Genomic DNA, 21,132 nt, shown 5'->3' with positions numbered 1-21,132 from the left:
ATAACATTTAAAACAGAAGTAAAATACACATTCAAAAGCAAATACAAATTACCCTAAGAACAGTTTGTTAGATAAAAAGCAGTTAAAAAAGTTAAAAGTTAAAAACAGTTTAAAGTCTCATGCTGGGTTAAAAGCCAGTGAATAAAAATGGGTTTTAAGAAGGGTCTTAAAAATAGCCAAAAAAGGGGCCTGTCTCACATGGAGAGGGAGATCGTTCCAGAGTTTGGGACCCGCAACAGAGAAGGCTCTGTCCCCTCTGAGCTTGCGCTTTGATTTGGGTACCTCCAGGATCAGCTGATCAGCTGACCTGAGGGACCGGGTGGGGGCATAAAGGTGGAGCAGCTCAGAAAGGTAAGGTGGGGCAAGACCACGTAAGGCATGGGTGTCAAACTCTGGCCCGCGGGCCAAATTTGAGGCGATATCAAATTGACACTAAAGCTGGCCCGCCGATTATATTCAGCGGCGGTGCCGCGGTAACACCGCATTCACCGCTAATTCTCATACTGGCCAACCCTCCCGGGAGACTCTCAAATTTCAGTGCCCCTCCCGAAGATCGTCACGTCCGCTTTTCACCCAGTCCAACGAATGCTGGCTTAGTCACATAATATGTGCTTTGCATTTACGTGAGTGTGCGTACAGAAGCCGCACATATCTTGTGACTGGCCGGCACGTTGTTAGAATGGATGAAAAGCAGACGTGACGACAGCTCGTAGAGGACGTTAAACGCAGTACTTTTAAGGCACGCCCCCAAGACTGTGGACTACGAGGTATATTGACTGATGAACAACTTCGTTCGATAATGAAGGTTGCCTCAGCTCAAAGCCTGAGCCCCGACATTAATGAACTAGCATCCAAGAAAAGATGGCAGGTATCTGGCTTGGGCACATCAGATTAGATCAGTGTGTTGCAAACTGAGCAGTTTAAAGTCCTGAATGGTTGGTTTATTCATTGTTATTTTATTTTCTAATTTATTAGCCTGTGGAAAAAGTTAATGTTGATATTTACCTCAGAAGGCTGCAAATAGAAAAGAGGCATTCAATTTTCATTTAAATTGTATTCGATATGGTATTGATATTTTTTAATTATTATTATTTGAAACTCGATTTTGCATGTCACTATAAAGTTATATAAGCCTTGCTTGTTCAATATTCAATGCAAAACTTGTTTGGGTCCCTATTAAAAGGTTAATTTGTTCAACCTTGGCCCGCGGCTTTGTTCAGTTTTACATTTTGGCCCACTCTGTATTTGAGTTTGACACCCCTGACGTAAGGATTTAAAAACGAGTAAGATCATTTTAAAATGGACTCTAAAAGATACAGGCAGCCAGTGGAGGGAGGCTAAAACAGGAGTAATGTGCTCTCTTTTTTGTTGTGTTTGTTAAAAGTCGCGCAGCTGCATTTTGGACCAGCTGCAGACGTGAGAGGGAGGATTGACTAATTCCAAAATACAAAGAGTTACAGTAATCCAGCTGAGATGTGATAAAGGCATGGATTACTGTCTCAAACTGTTGCCTTCAAAGAAGGTTTTTAACCTTGGCCAGCTGATGTAAATAAAAAAAGCTGGCTTTCACCACTGTGCCAATCTGACGGTGCAATTTAAAATCACTATCAATACGAAAGCCCAGGTTGGTGATCATGGGCTTGTGCAAAGCCAAGGGGCCAAAGTCAACAGGGGGGAGCTCACAGGTACCACTAGGTCCGAACACTATTACTTCTGTCTTCTTTTCATTGCAATTTAAGAAGTTTAGGGACATCCAGGCCTTGATATCTTCAAGACAAGCAAGTAATGGCTGCATTGAAGAGGCATGATTTCTCTTTAACGGAAAATAAATTTGTGTGTCATCGGCATAACAATGAAAACAAATATCATGCTTTCTTAGGATTGAGCCCAGGGGAAGTAAATAAATAGAAAAGGGCAGTGGTCCTAAAACTGAGCCCTGTGGGACCCCACATGTCAAGGAAGCAACAGAGGATTCAGAACCAGCAACATTTACAGAGAAGGTCCTGTTAGTCAAATATGACTTCAGCCAACTCAAAGCAGTACCACAGATGCCCACTTGATGCTGTAGGCCGCGGCGGCTAATTAAAATATTATGGTCCACCGTATCAAATGCTGCTGTTAGATCCAGTAAAACTAAAATCACATGATCACCTAAATCTGTTGCTCAAAGATGTCATTAAAAACCCTTAATAATGCTGCCTCGGTACTATGGAGGGGTTTAAACCCAGACTGAAAGACTTCTATCACAGTCCTCTAAAAAAATGTTTAACTGGGTAAAAACAATCTTCTCCAAGATCTTTGAGAGGAAAGGCAGCTTAGAAATGGGTCTAAAATGGGCTAAAACTGAACTATCCAGACCAGGTTTTCAGTTATTTCACATTTTTTTGTTAAGTACATAACTCCACATGTGTTCACTCATAGTTTTGATGTGACAATCTACAATGTAAATAGTCTTGGAAATAAAGAAAACGCATTGAATGAGAAGGTTAGGCCAAAAGTGTGGACACACCTTCTCATTCAATGCGTTTTCTTTACTTTCATGACTATTTACATTGTAGATTGTCACTGAAGGCATCAAATCTTTGACACCTGTGAAGTGAAAACCATTTCAGGTGACTACTTCTTGAAGCTCACGGAGAGAATGCCAAGAGTGTGCAAAGCAGTAATCAGAGCAAAGGGTGGCTAATTTGAAGAAACTGGAAAATAAAACATGTTTTCAGTTATTTCACCTTATACATAAGTCCACATGTCTTCATTCATAGTTTTGATGTGACAATCTACGATGTAAATAGTCATGAAAATAAAGAAAACGCATTAAAGGAGAAGATGTGTCCAAACTTTTAGCCTGTACTGTATATTTAATTTTTGCACAATGCTCAAACGTATACACTTCTGCATTGGATACATGTTTATTTCCTTGAACTCATACTAAAGATTCTGCATAGTTGTGTAATCGCAGTGAAAACGCACAACATGGCTCGAGTTGAACCATCATGTTTTTTCTCATTTTTTGCAGCTATTTATTTTGTTTAGCCAGGTAAACATCTGTTTGAAAAGTTTGTCTAACATTTGTGTCCCCCTATGTGTGTCCGCAGTGAAAGCCCTATATCAAAGCACATATCCAGAATACCTCCAATACATCTACCTAGTGGCACCTGTGTCGCTAATGCTGCTAAATCCCATCGGCTTTGCCTTTTGTGAAGTCCAGAAATGGAAGAATCAGGGAGACCACCAGCAGGGCAAGCTTCTGATTGTGGGACAAGTGGCTCTGCAAGTCCTTAAGAACCCTATTGTTTTTATGGTCATCATTGGCATCGCGGCCCATTTTGTTCTGCGCCAGACCATACCCTCATTCATGTCCGACTTCGTGGATGGTTTGGCCAACTCTTTTGAGGGAGCAGCTCTGTTCTACTTGGGTCTGTCCATGGTGGGCCAGCTAAAGAATCTAACCAGGTCAACTGTTGTGACGCTGATACTACTCTTGACAGCAAAATTGTAAGTAAAAACACCTTACTTTTGCTACTCCTTGTGTCCTAAATGACCGGATTCTTTGAATGAGTTAACATGTTTTTTTTGTTTTGTTTTTTGTTTGTTTGTTTTTTTTTGGGTTTTTTTGTCCTGTCCAGCTTCTCAGGCAAATCATATAGTTGATGTAGATGCCCATATTGGCTGTTCAGATTTACTTTACAAAAGAGAAGTGTGGGATACTTCTCTTGTTGCCTTATTTGTATTTGACTTTATTAAATGTATTTATATTATCATTTGGTGCAGCCGGGCCGTAGCAGGAGGGGATACAAAGAGAAAAAAAGGAAGACAGAGGGGGAAATTGTGGGGACAAGAGGGGGATAAGACAGAGAGACAAAAACAACAACAGCAAACACAACAATAACAACAACAACAACAATAGAGCAACATCAGCAAATAGGATATGTACAAATATGATGGTAAAAGTGATAGCAAAGAAGCAGTTAGCGAAATAAATAATACAGAAATGACAATGAGCATTATTACACTACAAATGGAGCAATACATATACCAATAGAAATAGCGCTATTGATAATGAACAATACCAATAATGTACTTCTATTATCAACAATACAGTTGTTCAAATACAACAATACATATACGTAATAACTAGAGATACAAAATAATGCAGAAAAATGGAGGGGAAGAAAGAGAAGCAACCTATATTAACCTTGTAGATTGTTATGGTAACAATAGGTTAAGCCTTGTCAGTGTGCCATGTGTTACCCAGTTTACCCTAGGGCAGGGGTCGGCAACCCAAAATGTTGAAAGAGCCATATTGGACCAAAAATACAAAAACAAATCTGTCTGGAGCCGCAAAAAATTCAAAGCCATATTACATACAGATAGTGAGTCATGAGATATACATTGAATTAAGAGGACTTAAAGGAAACTAAATGAGCTCAAATATAGCTACAAATGAGGCATAATGATGCAATATATTGCCAGCTATATGTACATGTATGTACATATAGCTAGCCTAAATAGCATGTTAGCATCGATTAGTTTGCAGTCATGCAGTGACCAAATATGTCTGATTAGCACTACACACAAGTTAATAACATCAACAAAACTCACCTTTCATGCACAACCTTAAAGGTTTGGTGGACAAAATGAGACAGAAAAAGAAGTGGCATAAAACACGTCCTAGAACGTCGGGAAAAGTTATACACGTAAACAAACTACGGTGAGTTCAAGGACCGCCAAAATTAGTAGGACAAAACGGCGCTCACCAAATACTCGAATCAGTGAAGCATGTTTAATATAAACAGTGTGCTTTGTAACAATTGGGGAGGTTTGTGTCATGTTTGTCCTCCTACAGAAACCATATTAAAACTAAAAATTGATTTTTTTCCCCTCATCTTTTTCCATTTTTCATACATTTTTGAAAAAGCTCCGGAGAGCCACTAGGGCGGCGCTAAAGAGCCGCATGCGGCTCTAGAGCCGCGGGTTGCCGACCCCTGCCCTAGGGTAACAACGTTAATATATGTTTGATGAAACGTGATTATGTGCATGAGTGTATGTATGTATATGTACTTGTATATGTACAGTATGTGTATACCGGTATGTACAGTGAATGTATATGTACAGTATGTGTATATGTATGTTTGTACAGTGAATGTATACTGTATGTACATTATGTGTATATGTATGTTTGTACAGTGAGTGTATATGTACACGTATGTGTATATGTATGTTTGTACAGTGAATGTGCATGTGGATGTATGAACTTTGAGTATGTAGGTATGTACTTTATTTGTGTATGTATGTGGGAGCGTAGGTACGTATGTATGTATGTATGTATGTATGACTAACGGTGTGTATGTGAGTATATGTGTATTTGTATGTACAATATATTTGACTCCCAGTGTGTGTGGGAGCCAGAGTACACATGTTGACATCAGGAAGGTATGGTATTCTCAGTAATAGAAGACTATTACGTTTCCCAGGTTGCTGATGCCTCTTATTTGTAAAGACATGGTGGATCTTCTGGACAACACCAGCCCTGTCAACCACTCGAGCCTCTCGAACTACGCTTTTCTTTACGGAGCCTTCCCCACGGCGCCGAGCGTCGCAATCTACGCTGTGTATTATAACTCCCAGCTGGAAGTGGTGAGTAGACTAGCAGTGGTCAGTGCTCACCTAAACCAACACAAAGCAGGATACAAACTGTTGATATTCAAGGAGATATTTAAGAGGTGATATTTCAACAGAAGGAAGGTAAAAAAAAATGTGTTCCACGATCACCTTCATTTACTAACTGTTCAGGAATTGTTTGAATTAAAATTACTGTAATATTCTTATAAATATGTGCCTGACAAGATGGCAATTAACATGCGATATGGTGGCGATTCGATTCAGAATCGATTCTCAATTCAACACGATTATTGATTAAAACTAATACTTGCAATATATTATATGGTGTAAAAATGATGATACAACCTTTTCAAAATAGGTTACTGGTTACAGCTACTGACATATGATGTACACACAGAATGAGTAAGCATGGAGATGGCCTAAAAATGCTTTGAAAATATATATAATCTTAAATCTTTTTTTAATTTTTTTTTTTTAAATGATGAATCAATTTAGAATCTAAATAAATAAGAATACTAATTTATTATACACTCCACCCTTTTCCGGGCACTCCACCTGGAAAAGGGTGGAGTGCCATCTCCGGGTTGGGGAGGAGATCTTGCCCCAAGTGGAGGAGTTCAAGTACCTCGGAGTCTTGTTCACGAGTGAGGGAAGAGTGGATCGTGAGATCGACAGGCGGATCGGTGCGGCGTCTTCAGTAATGCGGACGCTGTATCGATCCGTTGTGGTGAAGAAGGAGCTGAGCCGGAAAACAAAGCTCTCAATTTACCGGTCGATCTACGTTCCCATCCTCACCTATGGTCATGAGCTTTGGGTTATGACCGAAAGGACAAGATCACGGGTACAAGCGGCCGAAATTAGTTTCCTCCGCCGGGTGGCGGGGCTCTCCCTTAGAGATAGGGTGAGAAGCTCTGCCATCCGGGAGGAGCTCAAAGTAAAGCCGCTGCTCCTCCACATCGAGAGGAGCCAGATGAGGTGGTTCGGGCATCTGGTCAGGATGCCACCCGAACGCCTCCCTCGGGAGGTGTTTAGGGCACGTCCGACCGGTAGGAGGCCGCGGGGAAGACCCAGGACACGTTGGGAAGACTATGTCTCCCGGCTGGCCTGGGAACGCCTCAGGGTCCCACAGGAAGAGCTGGACGAAGTGGCTGGGGAGAGGGAAGTCTGGGCTTCCCTGCTTAGGCTGCTGCCCCCGCGACCCAACCTCGGATAAGCGGAAGAAGATGGATGGATGGATTGATGGCTGGATGGACAATTTCTTTATTGGATTCTATTGGAAAGGCAACAGGAACGTGTTTGCAGGGCAGTTTTGTCACCTAGTGGCCTTTTGTAGGTATTGCCTAAATGTTTACACAGTATGTCTGTCAAAAGAAGCTGTAAAAAAAGAAAAACACATTTGGCGTTAATCCTGAAAGTGTTTTCCACAGAACTGCAATCTACCAGTGGCGGTGGGTTGCAGGGGAGGTGGGGGAGATTACATAATTTGCATAACTGTGATTGGAATAGAATAGAAAGTACTTTATTGATCCCTGGGGGAAATTCAGCACCACATTTCGCTCACAATAAACAATAAACACTTAGGTATTTTTTTGCATGTGAATAATATAAATACAGTCTATTATACAGCATTATTCACATGTGAATAACATAAATACAGTCTATTATACAGCATTATTCACATGTGAATAATATAAATACATTATACATTTAAGTACAGTCAAAAAGGAACATATGCATTATATAGTCTGATGGCTGTCGGTATGAATGGCTCTTACGGCCCTTGTGGGAGAAACAAAAAGTCAACAGAAAACATGAAAAGCAAAACAAATATGTTTAGAAATACAAATTAATTATGTAATGTGTTAATGAGAAAAGGGCACAGAGGTAGTGGCAAATCTATTTCTGCCATTCCGCCACAAATAAATAAATGTATGGGATACATTACCTTATACGCTCCATAAGTTGAAGTCTCACATAATATCATGCATGACTCCCACTCTTGTTGAACTTCGGAGGCATATTCAAACTCCAAATTGTTACGATTTTGCGTACAAGTTACCACGATTGACTGTTTTGTGTTTTTAATAGATCATTTCTGGGATGGTGATCAGCACTTTCCTCTCAGCTCCAATAATGTTTACCTCAGCCTGGCTGCTCACGCTCCGTTGGATGGATTCTAGGCTTCTGATGAACGCACTGCAGGATGTCCGCTTTTATATAAGCATTGCCAGCTTAGTGGCACTGGTGAGTCAGAACAATTGTATTACGCGCATGTATTTACTTTGAACTGATGCTTCTTTTACATATTTTAATCTTCATCTTTACCCTGCATGGCAGACGCTAAATGTTTCACAACTTGTGATGTACGTTTTGGGGGACATATCGAGACAGATGGATAGTAAACTAGCAAGTCGTGTTCAGGATGTAAATGGCAGATTGATGGTTTACACCAGTGTTTTTCAACCACTGTGCCGCGGCGCACTAGTGGGCCGTGAGATACAGTCTGGTGTGCCGTGGGAGATTACGTAGTTTCACCTATTTGGGTTAAAAATATTTTTTGCAAACCAGGAATTATAGTCTACAAATGATGTGTTGTTGTTGAGTGTCAGTGCTGTCTAGAGCCCGGCAGAGTAACCGTGTAATACTCTTCCATATCAGTAGGTGGCAGCTGGTAGCTATTAGCTTTGTAGATGTCGGAAACAGCGGGAGGCAGCATGCAAGTAAAAAAGTGTCTAATGCTTAACCCAAAAATAAACAAAAGGTGAGTGCCCCTAAGAAAAGGCATTGAAGCTTAGGGAAGGCTATGCAGAACATAACTAAAACTCAACTGGCTACAAAGTAAACAAAAACAGAATGCTGGACGACAGCAAAGACTTACTGTGGAGCAAAGACGGCGTCCACAATGTACATCCGAACAGGACATGGCAGTCAACAATGTCCCCACAAAGAAGGATAAAAACAACTGAAATATTCTTGATTGCTAAAACAAAGTAGATGCGGGAAATATCGCTCAAAAGAAGACATGAAACTGCTACAGGAAAATACCAAAAAAAGAGAAAAAGCTACCAAAATAGGAACGCAAGACAAGAACTAAAAACAGTACACACAGGAAAATAGCAAAAAAGTCAGGGTGTAATGTGACAGGTGGTGACAGTACACCTACTTTGAGACAAGAGCTATAGTGATGCATGCTTGGTTATGCTTTAAAGTCATGTCCAACAATTGTGACAACAACTTTTTACTGTCAACTGAGTTTTGTCTTTTAATGATTTCTGCTGGTGGTGTGCCTCAAGATTTTTTCAATGCAAAAAATGTGCCTGGGCTCAAAAAAGGTTGAAAAACACTGCTCTACACAATGTTTTGCTCGTTTCCTCATTTTACTTTTAGCCCAGTTGGCACCTTTTGTATGGCAAAGCAGCAAGTTACACAAGTCAACAGTCTCTGAAAAGGGTTTTATTTGAACTACTAAGGCAAAGTGTAAAACCAACACAAAGGCACATAAACCACATTCAAGCAAATCAAATAAAACTGCTAAATCGAAACGTTTAACTACATATAACATAAAGGGAGAAGGAATGTTACAGTGAAGAAATACATTTATTGAGATATTAATAAATATATATTATTTTAAGATCATTTTAACAGCTGGTGCCATGTAAAAACTCCTCTTTATTCAGTTTTCACAGTTCTGTCTGGTTTAATGTTAATAATAAAAAAATAAAATAATAATAAAAACAGCTTTAAATTTTGCCACTGAACGGTTCAATGCTCCGTAAACCAACAGTAGTATTTAAAAAAAAAAAACACGGCCTGACACATAAACATGGTTTAAATGGCTTACAGTATGTGTATTTTAAGTGTTGAGTCAGTCAAGCGTACACTTGGCGGGATGTCAAAAGAGCAACAACATGACGACACCACATGCAAATCACTATAAAAACAATACTCCATGCACCCTCATTTTTCTTTATACAACACTGAAATGGAAACAGGAGTTCAGAATCGAGAGCTTGAGTTTTCTCCACATACAACATGGAAATGTAGTCAAATAGACTAAAATGAAACGTGCTTTTTAAGAGGTTTGAGCAGACCCATTTGCTTTGCTAACTGATTCCAAGTATCAAATGTGCTGACTTGAAAAGAACATGTCTCACTAGTCGTCAACATATGGGAGGATTACTTACATTATATTTTCTCTGACAGTTGTGGACCATCGCAGTCATGCTTTTTAAAAAGGCATTCAAGAGGCTACCCGACAGGTTTACTGCAAACCTGTTCTTGGCACAGGTGAGGACAGTAAAACAGTTTTAGCCACTAATTAAAAGTCTGTCGTCTTGCATGTTAAGCAGTCGTCATCATGTGCTGTCTTAGTTTGTCACTTGTTTTGGAATGATCCTGTGGAAATTTGTGGCGGAGAAAGACAACTTTATCTGTCAGATCTTGACTTTTACGCTACTGAGCACCTCACTCTACAGCACTTATGTCTGGCCAGGTATGGCGTGAAAACACACTGCAACAACATCATATCCCCATGCTACAAACCCCGTTTCTATATGAGTTGGGAAATTGTGTTAGATGTAAATATAAATGGAATACAATGATTTGAAATGCTTTTCATGCATTACAAAGACAAGATATTTGATGTTCAAACTCATAAACTTTTTTTTGTTTTTTGCAAATAATAATTAACTTAGAATTTCATGGCTGCAACACGTGCCAAAGTAGTTGGGAAAGGGCATGTTCACCACTGTGTTACATGGCCTTTCCTTTTAACAACACTCAGTAAACGATTGGGAACTGAGGAAACTAATTGTTGAAGCTTTGAAAGTGGAATTATTTCCCATTCTTGTTTTATGTAGAGCTTCAGTCGTTCAACAGTTCGGGGTCTCCGCTGTCGTATTTTACGCTTCATAATGCGCCACACATTTTCGATGGGAGACAGGTCTGGACTGCAGGCGGGCCAGGAAAGTACCCGCACTCTTTTTTTACGAAGCCACGCTGTTGTAACACGTGCTGAATGTGGCTTGGCATTGTCTTGCTGAAATAAGCAGGGGCGTCCATGAAAAAGACGGCGCTTAGATGGCAGCATATGTTGTTCCAAAACCTGTATGTACCTTTCAGCATTAATGGTGCCTTCACAGATGTGTAAGTTACCCATGCCTTGGGCACTAATGCACCCCCATACCATCACAGATGCTGGCTTTTGAACTTTGCGTCGATAACAGTCTGGATGGTTCGCTTCCCCTTTGGTACGGATGACACGATGTCGAATATTTCCAAAAACAATTTAAAATGTGGACTCGTCAGACCACAGAACACTTTTCCACTTTGCATGAGTCCATCTTAGATGATCTCGGGCCCAGAGAAGCCGGCGGCGTTTCTGGATGTTGTTGATAAATGGCTTTCGCTTTGCATAGTAGAGCTTTAACTTGCACTTACAGATGTAGCGACCAACTGTATTTAGTGACAGTGGTTTTCTGAAGTGTTCCTGAGCCCATGTGGTGATATCCTTTAGAGATTGATGTCGGTTTTTGATACAGTGCCGTCTGAGGGATCGAAGGTCACGGTCATTCAATGTTGGTTTCCGGCCATGCCGCTTACGTGGAGTGATTTCTCCAGATTCTCTGAACCTTTTGATGATATTATGGACCGTAGATGGTGAAATCCCTAAATTTCTTGCAATTGCACTTTGAGAAACGTTGTTCTTAAACTGTTTGACTATTTGCTCACTCAGTTGTGGACAAGAGGTGTACCTCGCCCCATCCTTTCTTGTGAAAGACTGAGCATTTTTTGGGAAGCTGTTTTTATACCCAATCATGGCACCCACCTGTTCCCAATTAGCCTGCACACCTGTGGGATGTTCCAAATAAGTGTTTGATGAGCATTCCTCAACTTTATCAGTATTTATTGCCACCTTTCCCAACTTCTTTGTCACGTGTTGCTGCCATCAAATTCTAAAGTTAATGATTATTTGCAAAAAAAAATTGTTTATCAGTTTGAACATCAAATATGTTGTCTTTGTAGCACCAACTGAATATGGGTTGAAAGTGATTTGCAAATCTTTGTATTCCGTTTATATTTACATCCAACACAATTTCCCAACTCGTATGGAAACGGGGTTTGTACATGTCTAACATGCACGTTTTCTTTTTGTAGCTTTCATTGCACTCTCTCTGGTGCTCCTGAGAAGGTTTGACAACTTGAAAGTTTCACCAGGATGGTTTATATTTGCCAGCTGGGGGTAAGTCACCATGACGAGCTGCCTGTCAATGTCTTGGCGTGACACCCAGACACCTCACCTCTCATGTCGTGCTCGAATTAGTGTTACTAATCAGAAATGTGTGCAGAGCTTGGACAAACTTTAAACACAATACAATTATATGGCTTATTTATTGCAACACATGTCATTGCACAGACAGGTTCTGTTATTGTTTTACATTATTTGCATGTAGTTAGTTATCTGTTAATACTTACATCAGGGGTGTCAAACGTACGACAGGTTTTATCCAGCCTGCGGGATGAGTTTGCTAAGTATAAAAATTAAACTCAAGTTTTTGAATGAAAGAAACAGCTCTTCTAAATGTGTCTACTGGATGTCGCTATAGCAATTCTTTGTATCTTTGTAGATGATGCTACATACTGTATGTACAAGATAAACATCAGTCGAGGAAAATGATCAAACTACATAAATAACATACTGTAATTTGATTTTGATATCATTTTTTCATCTTGATAGTAGGGCTGGGCGATATGGCCTTTTTTTAATATCTCGATATTTTTAGGCCATGTCACGATACACGATATATATCTCGATATTTTGCCTTAGCCTTGAATTAACACTTGATACATATAATCACAGCAGTATGATGATTCTATGTGTCTACATTAAAACATTCTTGTTCATACTGCATTAATATATGCTAATTTTAAACTTTCATGCAGAGAAGTAAATCACAACTAAGTCAATTTATCAAAACTGTATTTATTAAACAGTTATTAAGCAATGGCACAAACATTCATGTCATTTCCAAAACAGAAAGTGCAAGATTGTCAGAGACGTATTAAAACAGGCTATTAGTGCACTTTTGTGCATGGTGTCACTAAGATGACTTATCAAAACAACACTAAATTAAACTGCACTTTTTGTACAGAACACCACTACAATAGTTTAAAAACATGATGTCACACAAGATATTTCAATAAATGTCAAATAAAAATGAGCTGCATTATAGGAAATCAAATAGTGTTCGTCCTTCACTATGTGGTAGGTTCCTGCGGACATTATCACCTTTTGTTGTCAACTCGGTGTTGATCTGGAAATGTTTGCCTCGGCATTTTGATGGTGTGGGCGTGTGGCACCGAACGGAGATGTTGACATGCAGAGTTAGCACTCTTCATTCTCTAGCGGGTGATTTTTCAAATGATGCTACATATTATAAATGATAAATGGGTTATACTTGTATAGCGCTTTTCTACCTTCAAGGTACTCAAAGCGCTTTGACAGTATTTCCACATTCACCCATTCACACACACATTCACACACTGATGGCGGGAGCTGCCATGCAAGGTGCTAACCAGCAGCCATCAGGAGCAAGGGGTGAAGTGTCTTGCCCAAGGACACAACGGACGTGACTAGGATGGTAGAAGGTGGGGATTGAACCCCAGTAACCAGCAACCCTATTAGCAGTAATGCTACTTTTTGTAGAAACGCTTTTGCCCCACACTTAACAAATTACGGTTGTCTGTTCGACATATTCCCGCTTGAAGCCAAACCACCGCCAGACAATGGACCCCCTGCTGTTTTTCTTGGGAATTAATTATTCCTTCATTTGTTACCAGATTCGCACCTTCTTTCTCTCGTATTACCACTCGCATCACAGCTAACGTTACCCTTGCCGCTACCTCTCTGCTCCGCGAGGGCGTATACGTATGTGACGTATGTAGAAGGTGCGCTTGCTGTCTGTGAGAAGGAGACACAAGATGGAGTGGGAAGAGCCTGTCGTGTAATGCCAGCAGCTAAAAGCAACTGCGTGAGAACGTATACTCGAATATCACCATATAGTCATTTTCTATGTCGCACAGAGACAACCCCGCGATATATCGCGTATATTGATATATCGCCCAGCCCTACTTGATAGATTGAAAATTAACACCAATGAGTTGACTGATGAACATTATCACATAACTTATTAAGAAATCAAAATAACGACAAAGTATACATACTATTAACCGCAACAGATAATTGTAAAACAACAAAACAACAATATTATGATTTGTACAATTTCAGAATGTGCTTGTTCTATTTTTAAACAAAGAAAACAATCTGAAGTTGTCTTTATTTTTAAGTTATCGTGCCGTGGTTTTACCAGTCCGGCCCACTTGGGAGTAGATTTTTCTCCATGTGGCCCCCCATCTAAAATGAGTTTTGACACCCCTGACTTACATGCTGTCAGGTTTGTCACTGACAGTTTAGTTATGTTTTGAGTTTTTCCTCTGTTTGTCTTTATTTCCTGTCGGCGCTCTTATTTTGGTTATTTTCTACTTGTCTCCCTGAGTGCTGTGTCCCCTCAGCTGTGGCTGATTGGCACCTGGCCACACCTGGTGTCAATCAGCCAGCTGCTATTTAAACCTGCCTTCTCCTCCAGTCAGTGCTGGATTATTGTAGTGTCTACTTGTCATTGTCATTACTACCTGTCTTAATACTTGTCGTTGTAGCTCTGTCTACTTTTGTTTCACTCTGCTCATGTCCTAGTTCCTTCGTGTCACAGTAAGTGTTTTTGTTTCTTGTCCACAGTTAGCCTCTGTGCTATTTTAGTTCATAACCAAGTTTGTTCTCCGCCTTGTGCGCGCCTTTTGTTGTTACCCTTTTGTTTGTTTTTTTGCCATAGTGTTTAATTAAATCATGTTTTCTTGTACCAAACCTACCGCCATCTCTGCATCTTGGGGTTCGCCACCAACAAACTCTGACACATGCATTGCGTTATGAAAGCAGTTTTAAATTTCAATTGTGTGTGCTGTCTTTCTATTACCAGGATCCCTGCCTTCATAACTGCCGTGCTACTTATTTGTGGGGAAAAAATGCCTGACACCATAGACTCGTCTGTCTTTTACAGCAAGCCACAGGTATGCAGCAAATATATTTTTGCCCAATTCATGAGGTTTCTTACAAGTATGTCGTTTGACAGATCATCTGCACCACAATAGTGCTGTCGCTCAGTTTACTACTAGGAGGGAGCTCCCTGCTGTTTCTCGGTCGAGGAAGCTGGGCCCAAAAGGACAGAAGTCGAGGGGAAAACACATCTGTGGAGGACCTTGTGACTGAAACTGAACAGGACAGCCAGTCTTTGTTTGAGCCAGAAGCCCGTTCAGAAGATCTTAACACAGGTACTCAATCGCTCGTATTCATGCTATTATCCTAATTACTAGTGTGTCATTTTCTAATAGTTTTACAATAGCAATTTATGAAGCAAACACATTGTTTATTTAAAGCAACCAACAACTCAACAAGTGTGTATTTATACACACTTTCAGAACAGATACATCATTTTCAATGGTTGCAGTTTGCATTTTCTGCATTTGACATTATGCCTATATCATATCAAATTAAATCAACCTTTTTTTCTGTAGTACTTTTCATAGACAGGCAAGTGGCAAACACAGTGCTGTACAACATAGAAAAAATAACATAGTGATCATTGACACGTTCATGATATCTTCTTCACCATTCACCACTTCCTCGATAATAAATGATTGTCACTTTATCAGCGTGCCACATGTGTGACTGTGCACCGCCCCAGCCCATGCTTGACATGATCATCAGCACCAACATGAACCACATCACATGTATTGAGCAACCAACTATTAAACCAATTGCCCGAAACCTTAGCACATAATAAATGGGGTGATTATAACATGTTCAACACAAAATCCTTCAAGTTAGAACTATGATCAGTCATATAATATTGATGTTTTCTGCTGCCTCCTCAGGTCAAAATGAGAATAGCAGTGAGTCAACGACCTGCCTTGTCTTTAGAGTGGACGAGCGCCATCAAAATGAACATAAACAAGTGGCCCGTCACGTGCCCTTATGTTTGCTTCTGGGTGTCAGCTTGCTAGCAGTGAGTAAGCACCATCATGTTCTCACACGCAGTGCTCGCATTATCATGGCTAACGCATCACACACGTTTTTAGGTCATGTCCATACAAACACAAGGATCCAATGTTGATTTGTAATTATATTTTTTTACATATAAATATGCATGTATATGTGTGTGTGTGTGTGTGTATATATATATGTATGTATGTATGTATGTATGTGTGTGTGTGTGTGTATATATTTATACATATGTGTGTGTGTATATGCAGTATGTGGGTGTTTAATATATATATATATATATATATATATATATATATATATATATATATATATACATACACACACATATTTATATATGTGTTTGTGTATATGCATAGATATGTGTGTATGTACAGTATGTGTATATATATATATATATATATATATATACACATTTATATATGTGTATGTGTGTGTATATATTTATATATATGTGTGTGTGTATACAGTATGTGGGTATTTAATATATATATATATATACACACTTATTTATATATATGTGTGTGTGTGTATATACGTAGAAATGTGTGTATGTATGTATGTATGTATATATATATATATATATATATATATATATATATATATATATATATATATATATATATATATATGTATATATATATATGTATGTATGTGTATATATATATATATGTGTGTGTATATACAGGTAAAAGCCAGTAAATTAGAATATTTTGAAAAACTTGATTTATTTCAGTAATTGCATTCAAAAGGTGTAACTTGTACATTATATTTATTCATTGCACACAGACTGATGCATTCAAATGTTTATTTCATTTAATTTTGATGATTTGAAGTGGCAACAAATGAAAATCCAAAATTCCGTGTGTCACAAAATTAGAATATTACTTAAGGCTAATACAAAAAAGGGATTTTTAGAAATGTTGGCCAACTGAAAAGTATGAAAATGAAAAATATGAGCATGTACAATACTCAATACTTGGTTGGAGCTCCTTTTGCCTCAATTACTGCGTTAATGCGGCGTGGCATGGAGTCGATGAGTTTCTGGCACTGCTCAGGTGTTATGAGAGCCCAGGTTGCTCTGATAGTGGCCTTCAACTCTTCTGCGTTTTTGGGTCTGGCATTCTGCATCTTCCTTTTCACAATACCCCACAGATTTTCTATGGGGCTAAGGTCAGAGGAGTTGGCGGGCCAATTTAGAACAGAAATACCATGGTCCGTAAACCAGGCACGGGTAGATTTTGCGCTGTGTGCAGGCGCCAAGTCCTGTTGGAACTTGAAATCTCCATCTCCATAGAGCAGGTCAGCAGCAGGAAGCATGAAGTGCTCTAAAACTTGCTGGTAGACGGCTGCGTTGACCCTGGATCTCAGGAAACAGAGTGGACCGACACCAGCAGATGACATGGCACCCCAAACCATCACTGATGGTGGAAACTTTACACTAGACTTCAGGCAACGTGGATCCTGTGCCTCTCCTGTCTTCCTCCAGACTCTGGGACCTCGATTTCCAAAGGAAATGCAAAATTTGCTTTCGTCAGAAAACATGACTTTGGACCACTCAGCAGCAGTCCAGCTGGTGTCGGTCCACTCTGTTTCCTGAGATCCAGGGTCGTTGACAATGGAGATTGTTCTGCAGCCATGACAAAATATCAGACAATCAATAGAGGTTCATCTTTGTCGCGAAATTGTTCACTGCTTCACTGTGCACCCCGCCCTCGTCCCTATTTGAGCATTATAACGTTAACAAGTTAATATTCATTGAAATAAATTCAGAAACATTTTTTTACCTCACGAAAATATAGGCCTAGTCTTTCTAAAACATTTTTTTAACTTCTTAAAAGCGTTCTGCTTGCTGCAACTGCGCACACAAAGTGTGAGGAACGCACTCCTGATCTGAGGGCATTGGCAACAATAGTCAACACTTTCTTAATGGAAATGACAATAATATTATAATAATGATAAATAATATTATCACGCATTGATATCTCTTAGCCACTAATGCGTGGTACGCATTGAATGTCTCTGCTGCATTGGATCAGTCTCCTTTCTTTAACAGGCAAAAGCTTTATAACCTCACTAATGCCTTGCATCGTCTATATTAGATATATAACAACGGGCGGGTGCGGGCGGGTGTGGTTTTGATAAAATGTTGGTTCGGGTGGATGGCGGATGGTTGACGACTTTTGTGATGCGGTTGCAGATGAAATAATTGCCTATCCGCGCATCTCTAGTATGTATACACTTGTATATGTGTGTGTGTATATACAGTATGTGGGTGTTTATATATGTATGTATATGTATATTTGTATATATATATATATATGTATGTATATGTATATATACATGTGTGTATATATATGTGTGTGTGTGTGTGTGTGTGTGTGTGTGTATATATACATAGATATGTGTATGTATGTATGTGTATACAGTATATATACACATGTATTTGTGTGTGTGTGTATATACAGTATGTGGGTGTTTATATATGTATGTATATATATATATTTATGTGTATATATGTATATTTGTGTATATATATGTATATATATATATATATATATATATATGTAGATATACATGTGTGTGTGTGTGTATATATATGTATAGATGTGTATATATGTATATATATTTGTGTATATATAAATGTGTAGATACGTGTATGTGTGTGTGTATATATACACACACACACACAATATACTGTATATATACATTGTAAGGGCTGCAATGATTGTGTATCATTGCAGCCATTATTTATATATATATATATATATATATATATATATATATATATATGTATGTGGGGGGAAAAAAAATCACAAGACTACTTCATCTCTACAGGCCTGTTTCATGAGGGGTTCCCTCAATCAATCTCCTGATGATTGAGGGAACCCCTCATGAAACAGGCCTGTAGAGATGAAGTAGTCTTGTGATTTTTTTTCCCACACATACATATATTGCGCTCTACTACGGTATCAAGCACTATTTTTTGGATAACCTTATTAAGATATATATATATATATATATATATATATATATATATATATGAGACAGAGAATGCCTATGTAGACGATAAGGCCCAATATAATGTCTTTAGATGTATTTAGGTGTATTTAAAAGCATCAATAATCTTTCTGTATATGTGTCCCATGTCACTGCTTGAGTATCTTCTCCTATGATCTATTGTGACAGAACTTGTGTAGCAGTGTGTGGTTGCTCTTTCACCAACATACGGGCAGACTTTACGTGGAGCTGCAATTCTTCTGTGCAGTTGCTAATTACGGGCAGGTCAGTGTACTTCCCAAACTGTGAATACACACTTATCACATCATATGAGGACATGACCCGACTGTGTGTTTGCAGGGTTTTCTCTCCTTTGCACTCTTTGGACTGGACAAACATTTGATTATCCTGCCGTTTCGGAAGAGGTAAGAGACATGCAATTAACTATTGGCTTGTGCATCAATCAATGGCCTCATTTAGAATGATGTTCCAGATGATTGCCAGTTCAGCATGGAGTCCACCTTCCTTCCTAATTCAGCCGAGCTACTGTACATACCCTAAACAAGACGTGTATCTGCTTTGTATCTGTATGTTGACATTGTACTCACCTGGGATTCAGGTTGCACCTGCTGTGGTATGGAAAGAAGCAAGGAGAGCAAACACAAAGTGATTTACCCGAGGAGGTCAGAATGACCTGCACTAACTTTGTCAAATACCACAAAGTCAAGTGTTTTCATGACATTGTCAGAAAGAGAAGGTGAGTCTACTGCCAGACATCATTCTCTAACTTGCATGATTTGGAGGTGTTCCTCCCCATGTCCCAATGTGAGATTTTACAAAGAAAACATCACTTAGAAGAATGTAAGATTAACTCGCACCAAACGAAATGGAACGTTAGAAATGCTGTGGCAGTGGTTTGTATTTCAAGATCGCTTATTCGTTCATTTTTCTGTGATTTAAAAAAGGGATTCCGCTTCAGATCATTCAATCATCATGCTGAAGCATAATGATTGAATTTTCCATACACTTCTAGAGACACCGCTCATCCAATGGGCAGGACATAGAGTGGAACAACCCACTCTGTGCTCCCCTTTGAAGTCAATGGACACTCTGCTTCAACACTGTTTAAAGCACTATGATCGCGAAAAAAGTTGTCTTGAAAGTAGCCGATTCTGAACAAAAGTTGAACGCATTCTACTGCATATATAGTCAATGAAACATAAACACAAAAGTACTTACTTGACCACTTATTTTCTGGCCATTTTAAGGGAAGCCGATCTTCCCTTACCGGCTCAGTGGCCTTGTGGTTAGAGTGTCCCCCCTGAGACTGGGAGGTCGTGAGTTCTATGGCGTCACATTAGTGCCAAAAATCCGAGCGCATAAAAACTGTTATTGCGCGCTGATTCTCCACTTCGTGCGCGCGCGACACCCTTTTGCGCACGCGTGGTGCCTTTTTGCGGGCGCGCGGTGCCTTTCTGTGCGCGCGCGGTGCCTTTCTGCACGCTCTCTGTGTACTCCTGGCATCTCTCCTCTCGCTCTCATGTTTCTTTTTGGCACTTTGGGGGCGGGTATGCTTAGACGGCCCCTTCTTTCTGATTGGTCAGGCGGAAAATGCTGACAAATGCTCAGAGCCAATCAGAAGTATAGCAGGGCGGGTCATCGTCAATATGTATCAAGATTTACGGAGGTAGAAGTGGATAAAAAAAATGTCGCGCGCTGATGAAGGTTATTTCATACCACATAAACACAATACAGGGTAATACAAAATGTGACCTAAATAAATAATAAGACAACAAACACCATAATCACATCTTTCAGCCAGAACTGGTCCACCAGCAATAACATCCAACCATAACATTATTTTATATTTTCACTTCTTCTTGAACATTTGTTTTCTAATTTATGGAATTTCTTTTGATTCAGCCATAAAATTAATAAAATAATCTTTGAATTTTGTTTTTAAAATGTTAAAAATAGCTTTTAATAATGTATTCTGAAACAGTTTAAAATAATCAGAGAGCTGACTAACACTGACCCTACCCAACTATGTTGCACAATTAAGTCTTTTTTTTTTTTAAAGCGAAAGAGGTAATTTCAACAGGTACAGCATCCTATGTCATATCTACATGTAATAAGATTTGTAACAAGGCAAACCGTTTGTAAATTGGTCGAAAATCGAGCAAGTTATGGTAATTTAATTAGTACATGTACCATTGACATCAATGTAATGATTGAGGCTAGCTGTCCGAGGTAAGATGGCTACCAATCATTCTCCAGTGTAGCAACGTTGTAGCCATCTTACCTCAGACAGCTAGCCTCAATCATTACATTGATGTCAATGGTACATGTACTAATTAAATGACCATAACTTGCTCGATTTTTGACCAATTTACAAA

General features: G+C 39.3%; 1 protein-coding gene across 2 annotated transcripts in view; it reads left to right on the top strand.

Annotated features, from left to right (window-relative positions):
- Positions 1–21,132, top strand: part of gpr155a (G protein-coupled receptor 155a) — a 36,249-nt gene that overhangs the window by 7,978 nt on the left and 7,139 nt on the right. For both annotated transcript variants that reach the window (XM_061971601.2, XM_061971600.2), the window contains exons 3-14: positions 3,096–3,495; positions 5,475–5,637; positions 7,711–7,866; positions 9,826–9,909; positions 9,994–10,114; positions 11,779–11,863; positions 14,655–14,745; positions 14,808–15,006; positions 15,610–15,740; positions 18,926–19,021; positions 19,097–19,161; positions 19,356–19,493. In XM_061971601.2, coding sequence (XP_061827585.1) covers positions 3,096–3,495; positions 5,475–5,637; positions 7,711–7,866; positions 9,826–9,909; positions 9,994–10,114; positions 11,779–11,863; positions 14,655–14,745; positions 14,808–15,006; positions 15,610–15,740; positions 18,926–19,021; positions 19,097–19,161; positions 19,356–19,493 — 1,729 coding nt within the window. The remainder of the gene's footprint in view (positions 1–3,095; positions 3,496–5,474; positions 5,638–7,710; positions 7,867–9,825; positions 9,910–9,993; positions 10,115–11,778; positions 11,864–14,654; positions 14,746–14,807; positions 15,007–15,609; positions 15,741–18,925; positions 19,022–19,096; positions 19,162–19,355; positions 19,494–21,132) is intronic.

Source organism: Nerophis lumbriciformis, linkage group LG13 (genome assembly GCF_033978685.3).
Source record: "Nerophis lumbriciformis linkage group LG13, RoL_Nlum_v2.1, whole genome shotgun sequence".
NCBI lineage: Eukaryota > Metazoa > Chordata > Actinopteri > Syngnathiformes > Syngnathidae > Nerophis > Nerophis lumbriciformis.
The sequence above is the reverse complement of the archived record's forward strand: the minus strand, read 5'-3'. Positions and strand labels throughout refer to the sequence as shown.